General features: G+C 39.7%; 1 protein-coding gene across 2 annotated transcripts in view; it reads left to right on the top strand.

The window, feature by feature from the left end:
• Positions 1-20,594, top strand: part of ATRN (attractin) — a 189,079-nt gene that overhangs the window by 152,585 nt on the left and 15,900 nt on the right. The window contains exons 26-27 of one of the 2 annotated variants that reach the window (XM_055544325.1): positions 13,554-13,632; positions 17,079-17,186. In XM_055544325.1, the coding sequence (XP_055400300.1) occupies positions 13,554-13,632; positions 17,079-17,186 (187 nt within the window). Of the gene's footprint in view, positions 1-302; positions 1,945-13,553; positions 13,633-17,078; positions 17,187-20,594 lie in introns of those variants that run through there. The other variant, XM_055544326.1, reaches the window with a different exon arrangement.

The raw sequence follows: 20,594 nt of genomic DNA, 5'->3' as shown, positions 1-20,594 counted from the left end.
AATAAATACTCCCCAATTCATTTTATGAACTTAGCACAACCTGACAAGAATAATATGAGAATGGAATTTAAAAGCCAGTCTCACTCATGAATAAGGAAGCAAAAACCCACCAATAATGTAAAAAGACTTCTATATCACAACCTAGTTGGGTTTATTCCAGAAATTGCAAGGCTGGTTTAGCATCAGAAAATCAGTCAGTGTAATTCATATTGATTTCATAAAGAAGACTAATACAATCATCTTAATCAATGGGGGAAAAGCATTTGATAAAATTTAATATCATCCATTTTAAAAACTCTTAGGAAACTAGGAATATAAATAAGCTTAAAATCTGATTAAGACATGCTGTGGAGCAACTAAGCCCGTGCACCACAACTGCTGAGCCTGCACTCTAGAACCTGTGAACTTCAACTGCTAAGCCCGCATGATGCAACTGCTGGAGCCCACGCGCTGCAACTGCTGAAGCCCACGCACTGCAACTGCTGAAGCCCACGCGCCTGGAGCCAGTGCTCTGCAACAAGAAAGGCCACCACAGTGAGAAGCCCACACACTGCAACTAGAGAGTAACCACCACTCACTGGAACTAGAGAAAGCCTGTGTGCAGCAGTGAATACCCAGTGCAACAGTAAATAATTTTTTAAATCTAATAAAGGAATAATATGTAAAGCCAACAGCAGTCCACATTCTTAATGGTAAAATATTAGAAGCTTTCCCTTTGAGTTTGGAAACAAGAGAAAGACAAAAACTATCACTTAGTTTATTGAGTTTGGAAACAAGAGAAAGACAAAAACTATCACTTAGTTTATTTAGCATTGTTGATAGAGATTCTAGCCAATACATAAGACAAGAAAAATCAATATATAAGAATTAGAAAAAGTCATTACTTACATTATTGTATTCATAGAAATTAAAGGATCTGCAGATTAACTATTAGAATTAATAGATGAGTTCAGCAAAGTTACTAGACACAAGGGCGTATTAAGAGCCCAACCTGTCTACTCCTTTATGAAGTCTTCTTCTGGCATACACCCCAGAGTCCACCCCTTCTTGGACTTCACTCTACTCATGTTTTTATTATACCACTTTGTCACCTTTAACAGTCTAGCACTCAAGGGCAGCCCGTCTATAAATGAACATGTGATTTGAACATGCACAGGTGAGCAGGGCCAGTTAGAGGTCTTTCCTACAAGTTTTAAACTGAGTTCTGAGAACTTAAAACAGTTATCTATGACTCTCAGCCTTAGTTGGATGAGTGAGTGAGACTCTGGATCTGTCCTGCATTTCTTAACTAAACCCTCATTTTCTTTTTCATTTTCCTTTGGTACTACATTCTAGGTGAGCTCCTCAGCTCATTAATTTAGTTCAGTGTTGGGTCCATTTCTTTTATTGAGTCGACTGGTGAGATTTTTTTTTTTAACATTTGCATTTTATTTCTAATATATTATTCCTTGTAGCCTGTTTCAGTTTTATGAATGCAGTTTACTTTCGTATTCCTTTCTGAGATTAATAAATTTTATTATATTATTTTGAAGTCTTATTTTGTGCTATTAATAACTGTCTCAGATGTCGTCTGTTGTTGTTTGGTACCTCTCTTTCACAATGTTGGTTTTCCTCAATGTCTGATTTTTTATCGTGTTGAAGATTCCATGTTTACTTGTGTATGGATGCCATTTCTGTCTGTCACAGCCTCCAATGAGTGTGGAGTATAGATGGAGAGTGTGCTGGTGGATTAGATATATTGTTAGTTTGTCTTCTGAATGAGAGAGGATCCATCCTGCCTGGCCTCTCCAGCCCAAGGACCAGAGCTCACTGCCTTATTTGCTGTCTTCAGTTGCTCAGCACAATCAGGGAGGAGAGAAGAAGCCATCTGGTGTGGCCACTCTGAATGTAGTCCCCCCAGCACTCTGGAAATTCCCCAGAACTCTCTCCCTCCTTGTATCTATATACTCTAGACTTTATTTTTTTTTCTCTTTCTCTTTCTTCCTTCCTTCTTTCTCTCCTTCTCCCCCTTTTCTTTCCCTCTCTGACACACTCACTGTCTTTTTCTTTCTCTTTCTCTCTCTCCCTGCTTCCCTCCTTCCTTCCTTCCTTTTTTCTTTTAATTTTTAGAGACTTTATTTTTTAAAAGAAATTTTAGGTTCAGAACAAAATTGAGAAAAAGGTACAGAGATTTCCTATATAGCCCCTGCCTCCACACATGCATAGCCTCTCCCATTTTCAACATCACTCACTGGAATTGTACTCTTTTTTTTTTTTTTTTAAACTAAAGATGAACCTACACTGATACATCATAATCATCTGAAGTTAATAGTATTGTACATTTTATGGGGTTTGGACAAATGTATACTGACATATCCATCATCATATCATATAGAGTGTCTTTACTGCTCTAAAAATCCTTACTGGAGCCCCTCTTTTACTTTTCAGCCCTCTCATCTGGCTTCCATCTCCACAGTTCATCTAATTTTCTTGTTATTAAGGGCAACTAGCACAGCCCTATTGCTAAATCCAAAAGTTACTCTTCACTTCTTGTCATTTTGGCTTTTCAACAGTATCAATCAACTGACCACCCTATCAGTGAGACCCTTCTTCTTGCCTTTTATGACCGCATACTGCCCTGAAGCTGCTCTTTCTTGCCTCCCTTCCTGAATTATCTTCTCTATTCAGCTTCTCACTGTTGCTTTTCTTCCAGAGCTTGACCCTGGCCATCTTCTGTCTCTGTGTTTTCTGGTGGAAGTCTGCCAGCTCCATATGCAGTATAACCTTCCTCACCCGTCTTCCCCACGTCACTAATTGACAAATGATGCTGCCAATTCCAAGTCACTTCTTTTTCTTTCACACCCAGCAGGCATTCCCTTACCAGATCCCAGCAGTTATAGCTATCAAAAACATTGAGCTGCCCTACCTCTGTTCCCCCACCCTAGTCCCAACCATCACAGTCTCACCAGGACTATTTTGGTTGATTTTGGCTCCCTTACAACCCACAAAAAATCCAGCGGAGGTCTTAAAACCATGAATTAATTTGTATCTAACCACTTATCTCATATCTAGTGACTCTGGGTTGTATCTAAAATTAAAACCAAGGTCCTGCAGGAACCTCTGCTCACCTCTCTACCTTCACCTTAGCTGTTCTTTTCTGTGTTCCCATTCCATGAGCCTCCTTCTGTTTCTTAGAAAGCACCAAACGCCTTCCCGTTTTATGACATTTGTATATATTTTTCCTTCTTTCTGGAATGTTCTTCTCCCTACCCTTCACCTATGTACTTTTACCCATTGCTTGTTTTTTCTAAACAAAAACCAATTCTCTGACATCAACTGATCATCCTACAATTCACTCTGACACCCACTACCTGGAATTAGTACACACCCCCACAGGTTAATGGCTCAATCCAACAAGACTGCTTCTACTTCAGACATCAACCACAAATGAGTCCCCAGGCTACCCACACTTCTGCCTGGCCAAGGACAAGCTTGGGGGTTCCCATGATCCCCCTCAGATTCAACAATTTGCTATTGCTTCACAGAACTCAGAAAAAGACTATACTTAAAATAACAGGTTTATTAGAATACAACTCAGGAACAACCCAGTGGAAGAGATTAATTGGGCAAGGTATGAAAGCACAGAGCTTCCATGCTCTTTCTGGACACCATACTCTCCCAGCACATAAGTATGTTCATCAGCCCCCCAAACCTCAACATGCCACATTTTTTCAAGGTTTCATTGAGTAGGCATGATTGGTGAAATTTCTGGTCATTAGTGATTGAATTCAACCTCCAGCCACTCTCCCTTCCTGGAGGGGGAGGTGTGATAGGGGCTGAATAGTATAACCCTGTAATCACAGGATTAGTTTTTCTGGTGGCCAGCCCCAGTCCTGAAGCTGTTTAGGTCCTTCCCTCCCATGAGAGAAAAAAAGACACTCCTGAATAACATCTTCATAAATGTGTTATAAAAAATAGTTAATTCAGACTCGGAGACCCTGTAATTTTTTTATACCCTTCTGTATTATTTAAATTACTTTGTGTATAAATCTGGTAAAGATACATTTTAAAGATGTTTTAAATCAAAATTAAAGATAGATTCTTCCTTTTTAAAGCTGAGTAATAGTCTCTGTAAAGATAAACCACACTTTGTATATTCACCTCCTGATAGACACTTGCATTGTTTCCTGTTTTTGACTATTACAGATAAAGCCATTATGAACACTTGTATAAAAAATAGGGGAGGGGATGGTCCTGTCACATAGGAAATTTCAAGGGTTTTAGGAGCTCTGTGCCAGAAACTTGGGACAAAGACCATATGTATATTTCTTACTGTACCACACTCATCTTCCAATTTTGACACAGTGTCACTTCCTCCAAGATTCCATCAGTGAACCCCCAAACTAAATTCTCTCCCTTTGTTCCACTCTCCCATGGAACTGTATTGCTTTTCATCATGGTGCTATCACAGTTTTACTTTGTACTGTCTGTGTCCACAATTAGGTTCTCAACTTCAAAAGAGTAAGTACAGTGTCTTTCTTTTGTTCACCCTTGTATACATGCACACCTTCAGCGTCTAATACAGAGTCAAGTGAAGTGAAGTCGCTCAGTCATGTCCGACTCTTTGTGACCCCATGGACTGTAGCCTACCACGCTCCTCCATCCATGGGATTTTCCAGGCAAGAGTACTGGAGTGGATTGCCATTTCTTTCTCCAGAGGACCTTCCCAACCCAGGGATCGAACCCGGTCTTCTGCATTGTAGGCGGACGCCTTAGCATCTGAGCCACAAGGAATACAGAGTCATGCTCAGGTATATATGGAAAGTAAAGTAGACCTTCAGGAAAAGTGAACAGCCATGAGGAACCACAGATACCAGCCTTGAAAAAGCTCATGGTTCTAGCTGATGGAAATGTAGAGGCCATATGCTAAGTAACTCCAGTTATCAGGTGTGTTATGTTCTTGGACCATGTGTACAGAATGTAGTGACTCTGCTGCCGAGTACCAGCCCAGTGAGGATTAGTCACCGCAGCTGATTGGTGGAAGACTGAATGACATCACTAGAATTGTTCAGAGGAGCATCTTTAGGGACCTCAGAATCTTGTGTAGTAAACAAGGACAGATGGTGTTCTCATCACTTCTCCCTTTTTTTGGAATGTGGGAACCTTTGGAAAAGAACGCAGAACTTTGATTTCTCTGGGTTTTGTTTAGGAACTAGGAATGATGAGAATTTAACTGAGAATAGAGTCCTTTTCATGAACATGAACGAAGAAGCAGATATTTTCCCAGAGCAAGTTAACTAGATTCATATACATAAAACATAAGGGGAGAAGGGAAATTATCCAGGTAATCCTAAGCACTCTGAAGAATGGCTCATAGAATACAGAAAAGAGGATTAGATTTGGGGGTGGGAGTAGAAGGGGATAGCTCAGTGATTCAAGTGAGAAAATATTAATGTGAGGTAAGTTAGAAAAGAATTCCCAGACTTGGACACAGTGAAAAGTAAATTCTAGATCCTGATAAATCCATTAAGTCTTTGTATCATAATTAGATGCTTCCCCAGACTCCAGTAGGAGCCTTGTGTATAAAGAGGGAATTAATAAGACCCATTTGCTTGCTTGCTCTGAAAATCAAATGAGGTGATGTAGGTGAAAGAGCTTTGTATCTGGGAGTGATGTAGGAGTGTGGTCAGCATAATGACTGTTTATTAGTAAAGAGGGAGAAACAGATTAACGTTCTATGAAAATCTGTGACCGGGGTTAAAAGTGCCTTAGATGATAGCATTTGGATAAAAATAAAAAGGAGAAGCAGGGAATGTCCAAAAGGAGGGACTGTAATGGGAATTCCTGATATAGGCAAGGTATGTTTTTGTAAAACTTCTAATTATCTGAACTTCCGCTAAGGCTGTTGCCTGATTGACAGTGGACATTTTGACAGATCCATGTCTTGTTGATCACTTTATTTTCCAGAAGATAGAAGTGATGCAAAGTCCTGCCACTAGATTAGATCCTGTCTGATCTAATTGAGATCAGAATAGTGAAAATGAAGTTGCTTAGTCGTGTCCGACTCTGCGACCCCATGGACGGTAGCCTACCAGGCTACGTGATCCATGGGATTTTCCAGGCAAGAATACTGGAGTGGGCTGCCATTTCCTTCTCCAGGGGATCTTCCCAACCCAGGGAATGAACCTGGGTCTTCTGCATTGCAGACAGACGCTTTACCATCTGAGCCACTAGGGAAGCCCGAGATCAAAATGGTGAAGTGCAAATCATAGGAACTTGGGAAGAAGCAGCAATGTCTCATAATTAGATTGGTTGGGAGGTCAAAGCTAGGCCAAAAAATGAGTATGTTGTTTTAGAAAGGCTAGACTTGTAAGGGCATAAAAAGGAAATTTTAGTACACTCTCTAAAAGTATCATTCTATATACACTATTAAGCTGGTAAAAAACATCTCCAAACACAGAGCTCTCAGACAGATTCTGAGTTTTCAAAGACATGTACAAAAGGTATAAAAAAACAACCTCAAATCAAGACAAATTTCTGAGAATAGTCTCAGGAAAGTGTAAGCCTCTGACAAACAGGGACAGGTTTAGGACAAAATAGGTCAGAGGGTTTTGTTTTAAGTACAGAGCTAAAAAGAAGTGACAGAGCCCTAGTCAAGGGCCAGTGTCCTTGCATTGAAAGAGCAATAGACTTCTTTAAGAATGATCTTTGAAGGCCGGAAGAATGTTAATAATTGCCAAGACTGAGTAATGAACATATAGAGATTAACTGGTTTGGTCTCTCTACTTTTGTGCATCTGAAAATTCCCATAATTTTTTAAAAACTTGTTGTTGTTCAGTCATTCAGACATGTCCAACTCTTTGCAAACCCATGGACTGCAGCACTCCAGGTTTCCCTGTCCTTCACTATCTCCCAGAATTCGCTCAGACTCATGTCCATTGAGTCAATGATGCCATCCAGCCATCTTATCCTCTGTTGCCCCCTTATCCTCCTGCCCTCATTCTTTCCCAGCATCAAGGTCTTTTCCAGTGAGTCAGCTCTTTGCATTAGGTGACCAAAGGATTGGAGCTTCAGCTTCAGCATCAGTCCTTCAGTGAATATTCAGAGTTGATTTCCTTTAGGTTGAGTGGTTTGATCTTGCAGTCCAAGAGACTCTCAAGAGTCTTCTCCAGCACCACAGTTCGAAAGCATCAATTTTTCAGTGCTCAGCCTTCTTTATGGTCCAGCTCTCACATCTGTACATGACTAGTGGAAAAACCTTAACTTTGACTAGACAGACCTTTGTCAGCAAAGTGATGTCTCTGCTTTTTAATATGCTATGTAGGTTTGTCATAGCTTTTCTTCCAAGGAACAAGTATCTTCTAATTTCATGGCTGCAGTCATCATGATTTTGGAGTCCAAGAAAATAAAGTCTGTCACTGTTGCCTTTTTCTCCCATCTGTTTGCCATGAAATGATGGGACCAAATGCCATGATCTTAGTTTTTTGAATGTTGAGTTTTAAGACAGAATTTTCACTCTCCTCTTTCACCTTTATCAAGAGGCTCTTTAGTTCCTCTTCATTTTCTGCCATTAAGGTGGTGTCATCTGCATATCTGAGGTTATTGGTATTTCTCCCGGGATTCTCGATTCCATCTTGTGCTTCACCCAGCTGGGCATTTTGCATGATGTACTCTGCATATAAGTTAAATAAGCAGGGTGACAATATATAGCCTTGATGTACTCTTTTCCCAATTTTGAACCAGTCCGTTGTTCCTGTCCAGTTCTAACTATTGCTTCTTGACCCACATAAAGGTTTCTCAAGAGGCAGGTAAGGTGGTCTGGTATTCATCTCTTTAAGAATTTTCCAGTTTGTTGTGATACACACAGTCAAAGACTTTAGCATAATCGATGAAGCAAAAGTACATGTTTTTCTGGAATTCTTTTGGTTTTTCTATGATCCAACAGATGGAAACTTGACCTCGGGTTCCTCTGCCTTTTCTAAATTCAGCTTGTACATCTGGAAGTTCTCGGTTCATGTACTATTGAAGCCTAGCTTGAAGGATTTTGAGAATTACCTTGATAGCATATGAAATGAGAGTAAATATATGGTAGTTTGGACATTCTTTGGCATTGCCTTTCTTTGGGATTGGAATGAAAAGTAACCTTTTGCAGTCCTGTGGCCACTGCTGAGGTTTCCAAATTTGTTGGCATATTGAGTGCAACACTTGGACAGCATCATCTTTCAGGATTTGAAGTAACTCAGCTGGAATTCCATCACCTCTACCGGCTTTATTCATAATAGTGCTTCCTAAGGCCCACTGGACTTCACACTCCAGCATGTTTGGCTCTAGGTTAACCACACCATTGTGTTTATCTGAGTCATTAAGACCTTTTTTGTACAGTTCTTTTGTGTATTCTTGCCACCTCTTCTTAATATCTTATGCTTCTGTTAGGTCGTTACCATTTTTGTCCTTTATTGTGCCTATCTTTGCGTGATATGTTCCCTTGGTATCTCTAGTTTTCTTGAAGAGATCTCTAGTTTTTCCCATTCTGTTGTTTTCCTCTTTCTTTGCCCTTAAGAAGGCTTTCTTATCTCTCCTTGCTATTCTCTGGAACTCTGCATTCAGATGGATATATCTTTCTTTTTCTCCTTTGCCTTTTTCTTCTCTTCTTTTATCAGCTATTTGTAAGGCTTCCTCAGACAACCATTTCCCTTACTGCATCTCTTTTTCTTGGGGATGGTTTTGATCACTGCCTCCTATACAGTGTTACGAACTTCCATCCATAGTTCTTCAGGCATTCTGTCTATCAGATCTAATCCCTTGAATCTACTTGTCACTTCTACTGTGTAAGTGTAAGGGAATTGATTTAGGTCATACCTGAATGACCTAGTGGTTTTCCCTCCTTTCTTCAATTTAAGCCTGAATTTTGCAATAAAGAGCTCATGATCTGAGCCACAGTCAGCTCCAGGTTTTTGTTTTGTTTTGTTTTTCCTGGCTTTGCTGGTTCCCAGTTGTGGTATGTGGGATCTAGTTCCCCAGCCAGGGATCAAACCTGGGATTCCTGCATTGGGAGCCCAGAGTTCTAACCACTGGGCCACAGGGAAGTCCCCTCTGGGTCCAATTTTTGCTGACTGTATAGCACTTCTCCATCTTCAGCTGCAAAGAATATAATCAGTCTGATTTTGGTATTGAACATCCAGTGATGTCCACATGTAGAGTCATCTCTTGTGTTGTTGGAAGAGGGCGTTGGCTATGATCAGTGCGTTCTCTTGGCAGAACTCTGTTAGCCTTTGCTTTGCTTCATTTTGTACTCTTGTTACTCCAGGTATCTCTTGACTTCCTACTTTTGCATTCCTATCCCCTATGATGAAAAGGACATCTTTTTTTTTTTTTTTTTTTTGATGTTACTTCTAGAAAGGTCTTGTAGGTCTTCATAGAACCATTTAACTTCAGTTTCTTTGGCATTAGTGGTTGGGGTATAGGGTTGGATTACTGTAATGTTGAATGGTTTGCCTTGGAAACAAACCAAGATCATTCTGTTGTTTTTGAGGTTGCACCCAAGTACTGTATTTCATACTCTCTTGTTGACTGTGAGGGCCACTCCATTTCTTCTAAGGAATTCTTGCCCACAGCAGTAGATATAATGGTCATCTGAATTAAATGTGCCCGGTCCCATCATTTTAGTTCACTGATTCCTAAAATGTCCATGTTCACTCTTGCCATCTCCTGTTTGACCATATCCAATTTACCTTAATTCATGGACCTCACATTCCAGGTTCCTATGCAATATTGTTCTTTACAGCATCCGACTTCATTTTTACCTCCAGACACATCCGCAGCTGGGTGTTGTTTCCACTTTGACTCAGCCTTTTCATTCTTTCTGGAGCTATTTTTCTGCTCTTCCCCAGTAGCATATTGGATACCTACTGATCAGGGCGAGGGGTATCTTTCAGTGTAATATCTTTTTGCCTTTTCATACTGTTCATGGGGTTCTCATGGCAAGAATGCCAAAGTGGTTTGCCATTCCCTTCTCCAGTGAACCACATTTTGTCAGAAATCTCCATGACATGTCCTTCTTGGGTGGCCCTGCATGGCATGGCTCAGTTTCATTGAGTTAGACAAGGCTGTGATCCAAGTGATCAGTTTGGTTAGTTTTCTGTGATTGTGGCTTTCATTCTGTCTGCCCTCTGATGGCTGAAGGTAAGAGGCTTGTGCAAGCTTCCTGATGGGAGGGACTGGCTGTGGGGAAAACTGGGTTTTTCTCTGGTGGGCAGGGCCATGCTCAGTAAATCGTTAATCCAATTTTCTGCTAATAGGTGGGGCTGTGCTCCCTCTCTGTAGTTTGACCTGAAGCAGCCCAATCCTAGGGTCTGCAGTCTCTGTGGTAGGGTTGTAGGCTTTATAGTAGGGCTAATGGTGATCTCCTCCAAGAGGACTTACACCAACACGCCCTGCCTCCCAGGACTGCTGCTGCCAGTGCCCTGACCCCATGGCAAGCCACTGCTGACCCATTCCGCGGGAGACTCCTAAACATTCACAGGCAAGTCTTATTTAGTCTCTTGTGCAGTCACTGCTCCTTTCCCCTGGATCCTGTTTCACACAGGTTTTGTTTGTGCTGGTGACTGAGATGGTAAAGAATCTTCCTCCAATGCAGGAGACCTGGGTTCGATCCATGGATCAGGAAGATCCCCTGGAGGAGGGAATGGCAACCCACTCCAGTGTTCTTGGCTGGAGAATTCCATGGAGAGAGGATCCTGGTGTGCTGTAATCCATGGGGTCGCAAAGAGTTAGACACAACTGAGCAACTAACACTTTAAAAATTTATATTTGTAAATGTATTTAAAATTACAGAAAACCATTGATAAGAGGGACTTCAGAAAGATAAACACTGAGTCACAGCCCCACCTGTACCCAGATTAGTGGTAGGAAAAACAAGAAGGGGGGTATCAGCAAGTGCCACCTTTTTTGAAATAACTAGTAAATTCTTCATTGTTGTGTTACCTGAGGAGAAACCATGCATGTATCAGCTTTGAAGGATGCTCATTGTCTGTTGGTGTGCCGTTTGTGTCTCAGAAAAGCTGGTACAGGTGGAAGGAACTGGGTTGTTGATATATTTAACAGGCCCACATTGATGACAGAAGCTCTCGGGAATAAAGGGCACAGACCTTCTGAGCTGCTCTGTTTCACAATTCTGTGTTGAGGGTAGTCCAGGAGAGGCCTCTGAGGCCACCCTGGGTTCAGCTGCATCAGCAGCATCTGGAGCAACTTGCATGTTTCATGTTCTTCCATGTAGGTTTGCTGTCTTCTTGTGTTTATCTATTTGAGTAAAAGTAACAAAAAGCAGGATTATGGGGCGGGGCAGGATTATCCATATAAACCATGAAAGACTAAGAAGGTTAGTCTTCTCAGACTCCTTTACTTCTTCTTCCTGTCCTCCCTAACTTCTCAGTGTTGGGGTGCCCTCAAGACACTCTTCTCTATTTGTATTTATTCCCTTGATGTCCTCATGCAGATTCATTACCCCAAACACCACGTGTATGCTGATGACTCTCAAGCTGTCTCCAGCCCAAACCTGACACCCAGCCCTCAGGTTTACATATCAACTCATGACATCTCCCCGTAGCTTTCAGGTAGATGTCTCAGAACTCAGCATGTCTAAAACTTTACTCGCCGCTATCTCACACTTTCTCCCCCCAGAATCTTCCCTGAATAGGTTGATGACAAGTTCCTCAGTCCCCACACCCTGACTTCTCTCTTTTGTATCCTACATCCAGCCCATCAGGAAATCCTACTGTCTTGACCTTCATGTCCAGATTCCAAAGTACTTTTCATACCCCTGCTACCATCATCCTGGTTTGAGCCACCCTCATTTCTTACCTAGACTCCTGTTCTATTTCTGAGTTGCTACCTTAATGGTCTCCTCAGTATAAATTAAATCATGATACTTCTCTGTTCAAAAATCTTCAGTGGCTCATCTCACTCAGTAAAAGCCAACACCATTATGATGGCTTTAGGGTCCTCATGATCTGCCCTTCTCTTACTTCTATGTCTTTATCCCTGGCATAACTGCCCCCTCCCACTCCAGCCTCCTGAGATTCCTCAAGAAATCCCAGGCACATCCTTGCCTCAGGCTTTGCACTAGCTGATCCTGGTTGCCCAGGCGCATTTCTGCAGACCTTCTCAAGCCATCTCCCACACATCCTCCATGTCTTAGCTCACATGTCACCTTCTCAAAAGTTAAGGTCCACCCATTCCGACCATTCTGCTTTAGAGTACCGCCATCACTCCTGAACCTCCTTACCCTTACCTTCTTTTTATTTGTGTAGTTTACTCCTTTCTAACCTGCTCTATAATATGCTCACTTTATTTACTGTTTGCCTCCATGGGGAAAGTAGTCCTTTGTTCTGTTTATTGATGTATTCCATGAGCCTAGAACAGGATCTGCCTCAATAAAGTACTATATAAAAAGAAAAACAGAAACCATCAGAGAGATGGAAGGATCATCAGTGTCAGCACAGCCGAGGGGCCCAACAAGATAGGAGCTGAAGACTCTCCACTGAGTGGTGATCTGGGTTGGGGGGTAGAGGTGCTTCTCTTTTGCCAGGGTACCCATTGAAGGGGTCTGCATTATGTGCCTCTCGGGAAAGTGGTGGGCTGAGGAAGGCTTAATTTCTATTTCTGAAAGGGCAGAAGTTCAGTCCTCTAGCACCTTAGGGGGCCTGTCACCAGCCAACTGGGGCAGCCTGTCTTCAGCAGTTTGCTCTGAAGCTGCCTCTGGAAAGCCAACCCCATCCTGCAAACACAGATCTCAACAAAGAGTACCCGACTGCAGGGGCAGAGAGCCTTGTATCTGCTTGTAACACTCTGGAACAGTACACTGTACAAATTAATGAGTGAAAATGCCAATTTTTAAATTATTTAAACAGCTACCTAAGAGGTTTATTTGTTAGGCTCATTAGTCCTTTTAATCAGAAGTCAGTCTTTCTCTTTCCTGTCACAGTAGCTTTTGATGAGAGAACATTAAAATCATTTGCAGTTACAAGACCACTGGGACTTAGTCTATCCTAATCTTTAAGAAAGCTGTTGGCTTGAATTTAGTTGTTTTATTTTATTTATAAAATATGTACTTACTTTGAATACATATTATTACATATAAGTTTATTCTCTGTTTATATCTTCCTTATCAAAAGCTGATTGTTACTTTGATAATTAACTTTTCTCATTATTTTAGGCTTTATCGGTAAATTTTTGCTGATTTGATTAAATAGCATGCTTGTCACTGGTTATAATTATGGTAGAATTAGTTTTATTATTTGGATAAGCCATGATATGTCATTCTGATAAAGGCCTGGCAGAAGGTCTGGGCTCTCCTCTGGGAGTGCCTTGTGGAGATAGTATTGTCTACTGGTTGGGTCAGAAAGCTCATTCTCTTCCTTTGTTTCCTTTGAACCAGGACTGGTTGTGATGACTCAGCAGAGAGGAGCTTGGAGTGGGTATTTGGGGGATTGTGTCCCTGACTGACCTGAGGTGTGGATGACAGCATGCTGGTTCTGGGGGCTGGGATAATAACTCAGTACTTTGCTTTCTTACAGTTGTTTCCTCTCTTTGCTCCTGGTGGCTGCTGTGGTTTGGAAGATCAAACAAAGTTGTTGGGCTTCCAGACGTAGAGAGGTAAGCCTCAGTGAATCAAGATTAATGAATCCCTAAAGGAGCTTTTTCCTTCATATTTCCTTTAAGCATGTCAGTTTTAGCTGTGAGGTCATAGAGAGTAATACATGGTCAGTAGACTTCAATTAGTGCTATGTAAGCTATGCTAATTCTGCACCACATGGTTTTAACTTTCTAAAAAGAAGGGTTTAGGATTGTATTGACTCAGTTTTACCCTTTCTCCCAGACCCTGATTCCTTAACTCATGCTGGAGTTAAGGCTTAGTAAAGCACAGCTTTTACAGGAGCCTTTCATGAGAATGAGAATAAAATCAGCCATTTAAGCATCTCAAAAATTTCTCATTATTCAAGGAAAGATAAATGTGTATCTGATTAAGTATTTGCTTGAGTTTTATTTTTTAGTGTTGATTTGTTTCCACAGCTCCATTCCAAAAGTAATATTAATAAGTCAAACAAATATTTATAATTGGCAAGTCAAATAAATAAACATGATTAAAAATTACAACACAAAAGCTGTTTATTGAAACTTTGACATGTGTTATTACTCTGCCTTTTAGTCATCATGTCTGTTGCATTGTTGCTAAATAGAAGTACACTAATATCTGGATTTTGTGCTCTTTGATCTTCTATATCTACTCATGCTTTTTTCTATATAAAAATTGATCTATAGAAAGATTTAGAGAACAGAAATATCTAGACTCAAAATACCCAAGCACTCAGCACTTTCATGACATGAACAGTGGGGTCATGACATGGACCATTTCTGACCCATGTAAAGGTATTTTTTTTCATAGAGGTAATGTTGTATCCTCTTTATGATCATTTTAAAAATTCAGTGGATAACATATTCAAAGGTTTTTTTAATAGCTCTATTACTAAGACATTTTAAAATCTCAATGAATTATGCAACATTCTGAAAAAAATAAGTTATCCAAATGTGTAATAAAGAAGTAAGAAACTACATAAACTAGTACCAGGGAAGGAATCAAAAAATTATTTTGAGAGAGTCAAATTATTACTCTCTCCACAAAGGCTATTAGACACAGGCAGTTTTAATTTGACATGAACTTATGGAGATAATAATAGTCTACTCCTCCTTGGGTGTTTATGAGATTTAATTACTTCCAAAAAAATAAATTTCCTTTTTCCAGGGTAAAGGAAAAGATGGGAATCTTAAAAGAATCCTGATTCATTTTATGCATAGAAACCTTGAAACCAAAATTTGAGAAAGGTAGCACCAAAAAGTAAAGACCAGTTGCATAATGACTACACTGTGCAGCTGTCTATTTTACCGTGTAGTAAAGGGATCATTTCATACCAGAGAACCTACTAGGATATGTTATATCCATGGGTGTAAAAATAAAAAAACAAAACCCTAAATTTTCAGTAGTGGCAAGTAATCATTTAATCATTTATTAATATCAGCACTCATCCTAGTTTAAAAAACAAAACTCTTAGTAAACTCAAAAATAATACCTCCTCCACACTTTGAGAAATAATCAGATAACCAACATCACTCATGATGAAGAAATACTCAAGGTTGTACCCAATAAAATCCAGATAAGTTAGTCATATTAAGAACTGACAGAAAAAAGAAAAAACCCCTGACATTTGAGCATTTCTAAGTTGTAGGCACTGTTCTAAGAGGTTTTATATTAAGGTTTTATATTTGTATAATCCTTAGAGCAACCTATAAAATAGTTGCTGATACTACTCCTGTTTTACAAATGAAGGAACCGAGGCTCAGAGAGGCAAAATAACTTACCCATCATCACACAGCTACTTAAAGACACCAAACTATGTTTTGAACTTAAGACTTCTGTCTTCAAAGGCCATGTTCTTTCTAACCATTATGTAGTCCCAGTAGTCACTTAGTTTTGTTCTGGATGTTCTAGACTCTGCACTAAGAGAAAGAAAAATAAGAAGTTTTGTTCCTTTTGGAAAGGGGACAAAATCATTGTTTTCAGATAAGATTATTGAAACATCATAGAAACATGTATAAAAATAAAGTTTGTAAAAATAATTGAATAATGTAGAAGACAAACAATCAACTGGAAAATAATCACAACATACATGAAAGAAAATGAGGTGAACACTTAGTAGAAAACAGGTTTCCAAAAAAGAATATGCTAATTACACAGTTGATCAACCAGTAAACTAAGCTTTTACCTTTGTGATTTAAAATTTCTCTGTTACTGTGAACCTGTCCATTCAGAATATATTTCGTCTTTTCTAAAATATCATTCATGATTTATCCCTCTCAGAACTGTAGAAGAATGATTTGATATTATTTATAACAACAAAAATAATAGCATCTAATCCTGCTTAAGTCATTGCTACATACCAGGCCCTGTTTTAAAGGGCCTTTACTCCCATTACCTCCTGCACTTGTCATAAAGGAACTAGACTGGGAACTGGAAGCAGGGTAGGCACTCTGTCTCACTGTGACTCCACACTTAGCACAGAATCTAGAGGAGGATTATTGTTATATGTATTTGTTGAGTAAATAGACTAATAGCTTTGTGAGATGTAGGCATATGATTATTGATATTTAACAAAATGTTTAATGTTAAAAATACCCTTCTAAAACAGAAATGCCATTCTAAAACATAGCCATGATCTATCCAGCCCAAGATTCTGTCTCTAAAATAGTTTCAAGGAAGTAGTTAAGTAAGGCCTCGTTGTCTTCCACAGCATGACCTCAGAGCTTCAGTGACATGCCCAAATCTCTGATATCCCTAATGATATATAATTGACTACTCTCCATAAGCTAGGCACTGTGCCAGGTAAAACATCTCATTTAATCGTACTGATACTTTTATGGGATTAAAACCCCATTTCAGAGAGGAGGGAATGGAGGCCCAGAAACTTTAAATAACTTTTTAACATCACACAGCTGGAAAGAGTTGGAGCAGGTGTTCATATCCAAGCCTACCTGTATCCAGAGCCCTTCCTTACTTGTCCCTCTGCTCTGCAAAACTTCATGTTTTTTATGTGTTTAGTTTATACCACCTCTCTGAATAAAGCTCTTTCAGTTCCTAGATACTGTGTAACAAAGGATAGTTTTTGTTGCTGTGTAAGTATTTGGTCCAAGTTTCAGCAGGAAAGAAGAAAGCCTGGCTTTAATCCAGTAATAAAAATATGAGGAAATAGGATAATTTACGTACTTAACAAGCAGGCATCATAGCATTATATCCATCAGTACATTAATATGTATCTCTAACAGATAAGGAATTTTTCTTTACTATAACAACAATATTGTCATCATAGTCAACAAAATTAAAAAGGTAATACTTGGTCCATGTCCATTTTGCCCCAGCTATCTCAGAAATATCATTTTGGAATTGATTTGTTTGAATCAGGGAAGATGAGCTGTTTTTAATATGTAGTATTTTCTAATAAAACCCCCTCAGTACTCTTTGCATTAATGGTTGCTGTATTACTCATCAGCAACTTCTTCGAGAGATGCAGCAGATGGCCAGTCGTCCCTTTGCCTCTGTAAATGTCGCCTTGGAAACAGATGAAGAACCTCCTGATCTTATTGGGGGGAGTATAAAGGTGAGATTGTATTTCAAAAGTCCCTGTAACTTAACTTATCAAACCTCATGCTTCTCAGTCTGAGGAACCAGAGAGGGCAAGAGCCTCATTCTGTTACCTCTTACTTTGTCCTCTCTGTTTCTTCTTAGCAATAAGTCAGCACTGAAACTGTCAGCTATTCTCTGCTTTCACTTTCCAATATTTGTTTCATGTTGTTAAGCAGTCTTATATTCAGGGAATTTTAAAATTTAAATAACTTGTCTGGTATTCTTTTAAGTTTTATGTGGCATAATACTTGAAAATAACTGAATTGAACCATTGTCCTTTATAAGTATTTAGGGGATTTTTTTAAAGGGGGAGAAGTCATAACTGACTGTGAATTCTGTGGAAAATAAAGAATTCTAACACCTCCACCATTATGAAGAAAATAATAAGACTTTCTCTTTTAACAAAATGATGAAATATTTCAGATACCCTTAGGAAACAATTATATGTCTATGGAGATATATACACAGACACATCTATGGAGATATATATTATATACACAGACACATATATGTATGTATATGTGTGTGTGTGTGTGTGTGCACGCATGTATGTCCTAACATACTTACTGAAGCATTACTGACCTTACAGGAAGTATGTGAGATTTCCAGGGATTGTTTTCCTTTTCCTCCTCCAGAAAAGAATAAACCATGAACCCAAACCACAACCATGCATGGTCTAAAGTGGTTCTAGATTGGTAAGATACCATGTCTCTCAGCTGAAGTAGATGTGGATCCTGACTGAGGAAAAACACGCCCAATTCAGCCATTCAGGAGACCCACAGATCAAGACCACAGAATCAGTGGTCACCAAGGATGAAAGAGAAAAGCCATGAGTAAGAATCAGCAGAAACAACAGAATTGACATCTAATGAATATGATATAGCTCTGTATGAAATGTTTAAAGAACTGAAAGATGGAATCATAAAGATGAGAAAGCCATAAGAGTCAAGAATGGCCAAGCAAACCTGAAAAAGAACCAGATGGAACTGTTAGAGAAATGGAAAATACAGTAGTTGAAATTTTTTAAAGACTCAGATTATATGTTAAACAGCACATCAGAGACAAGTGAGGAAAGAGCTTTTGAACTGGAAGATGACTCTGAAGAAATTACACAGAATGTAGAACAAGGAGATGAGAAGATGGAAAAATATGACAGATAATAAGAATATGGAGGATAGAATGAGAAGACCTAACATATATATTATTACAGTCCCAGAACAAATGAATGGAGGAGAGGCAGTTTTCTAAGAGCTGAGAAGTTTCCAGAACTGATGGGAGATATAATTATTCAGACTCTAACAAAATGTATTGTAAGCAAGAGTAAGGAAAGAAAGCAGAGGAAAGGTAGGAGAGAAAGAAAACTACAGTTGGATTTATCCTAGTGAAACTGTGGAACTTCAAAGACAAAGAAAACATCTTAAAATTAGCCAGGACAGAAAAAGATCAGTACAATGTGGAGAAGTTGGAACCCTTGTGTACTGTTGGTGGGAATGAAAATGATGCAGCTACTGTGGGAAACAGTATTTCTTTTCCTCAGAAAAGCAAAAATAGAATTATGTACGATCTAACAATCCCATTTCTCAGTATATACCCTGAAGAATTGAAGGCAGAGTCTTGACAATGTATTTGTACACCATGTGCATAGCAGCTTCATTCATAGTAGCTAAAAGCTGGAACCAACCCAGGTGTTCATTGACATAGGAATGGATAAACAGAATATGGTATATACATGCAACGGAGGTTCACTCAGCCTTAAAAAGGAAAGAAACTCTGACCCATGTTACATATATGAACATAGGTGAACCTTAAAGACATTATGCTAAGTGAAAGAAGCCAGTCACAAAAAGACAAACACTGTATGATTTCACTCATGTGAGGTACCTTGAGTAGTCAAATTCCTAGAAAATAGAATGATGGCTGCCAAGGTCTGGGGAGAGGAAGGAAGGGGGATTTGCAATTTGATGGGTATAAAATTTTAGTTTTCCAAGATGGAGTTTGGGAAATAGATGGTGGTGATGGCTGCACCATATAACACTACTAAAATGTATACCTAAATAATGGTTTAAGATAGGGACTTTCCTGGTGGTTCAGTGGCTAAGACTCTGTGTTCCCAATATAGTGGGCCTGGGTTCCATCCCTTGTCAGGGAACTATAGTAGTCCCTCATGCTGCAACTAAGAATGTGCTTGGTGCAGCTAAGAGTTCAATTGGCACAACTAAAAGATCCCACGTGTTGCAACAAAGACCAAAGATCTTGCTTGCTACAACTAAGACCTGATGCAGCCAAAGAAAGTGCTTTAAAAAAAAAAAATGGTTAAGATAATGCTTTTTATGTTATGTGTATTTTCAGTTCAGTTTCTCAGTTGTGTCCGAGTCTTTGCAACCCCATGGACTGCAGCACACCAGGCTTCCCTGTCCATCACCAACTCCTGGAACTTGCCCAAACTCATGTCCATCGAGTTGGTGGTGCCATCCAACCATTTCATCCTCTGTCGAACCCTTCTCCTCCTGCCTTCAATCTTTCCCAGCATCAGGGTCTTTTCCAATGAGTCAGTTCTTCACACCAGGTGGCCAAATTATTGGAGCTTCAGCTTCAGCATCAATCCTTCCAATGAATATTCAGGACTGATTTCCTTTAGGATCGACTGGTTTGATCTCCTTACAGTCCAAACATCTAGAAAAACATCTATTTCTGTTTTATTGACTACACCAAAGCCTTTGACTGTGTGGATCACAACAAACTGTGGAAAGTACTTAAAGAGATGGGAACACCAGACCATCTGACCTGCCTCCTAAGAAATCTGTATGCAGGTCAAGAAGCAACAGTTAGAACTGGACATGGAACAACAGACTGGTTCCAAATCAGGAAAGGACTACATCAAGGCTCTATATTGTCACCCTGCTTATTTAACTTCTATGCAGAGTACATCATGCAAAATGCCAGGCTGGATGAAGCACAAGCTGGAATCAAGATTGCCAGGAGAAATATCAATAACCTCAGATATGCAGATGACACCACTCCTAATGGCAGAAAGTGAAGAACTAAAGAGCCTCTTGATGAAGGTGAAAGAGGAGAGTGAAAAAGTTGGCTTAAAACTCAGCATTCAGAAAACTAAGATCATGGCATCTGGTCCCATCACTTCATGGCAAATAGATAGGGGAAACGATAGAAACAGTGAGAGGCTTGATTTTTTGGGGGGCTCCAAAATCACTGCAGATGGTGATTGCAGCCATGAAATTGAAAGATGCTTGCTCCCTGGAAGAAAAGCTATGACCAACCTAGACAGCATGTTAAAAAGCAGAGACATTACGTTGCTAACAAAGGCCCATCTAGTCAAAGCTATGGTTTTTCCAGTAGTCATGTATGGATGTGAGAGTTGAAC

The sequence above is a fragment of the Bubalus kerabau genome, chromosome 13 (genome assembly GCF_029407905.1).
Source record: "Bubalus kerabau isolate K-KA32 ecotype Philippines breed swamp buffalo chromosome 13, PCC_UOA_SB_1v2, whole genome shotgun sequence".
Taxonomy (NCBI): Eukaryota; Metazoa; Chordata; class Mammalia; order Artiodactyla; family Bovidae; genus Bubalus; species Bubalus kerabau.
The sequence above is the reverse complement of the archived record's forward strand: the minus strand, read 5'-3'. Positions and strand labels throughout refer to the sequence as shown.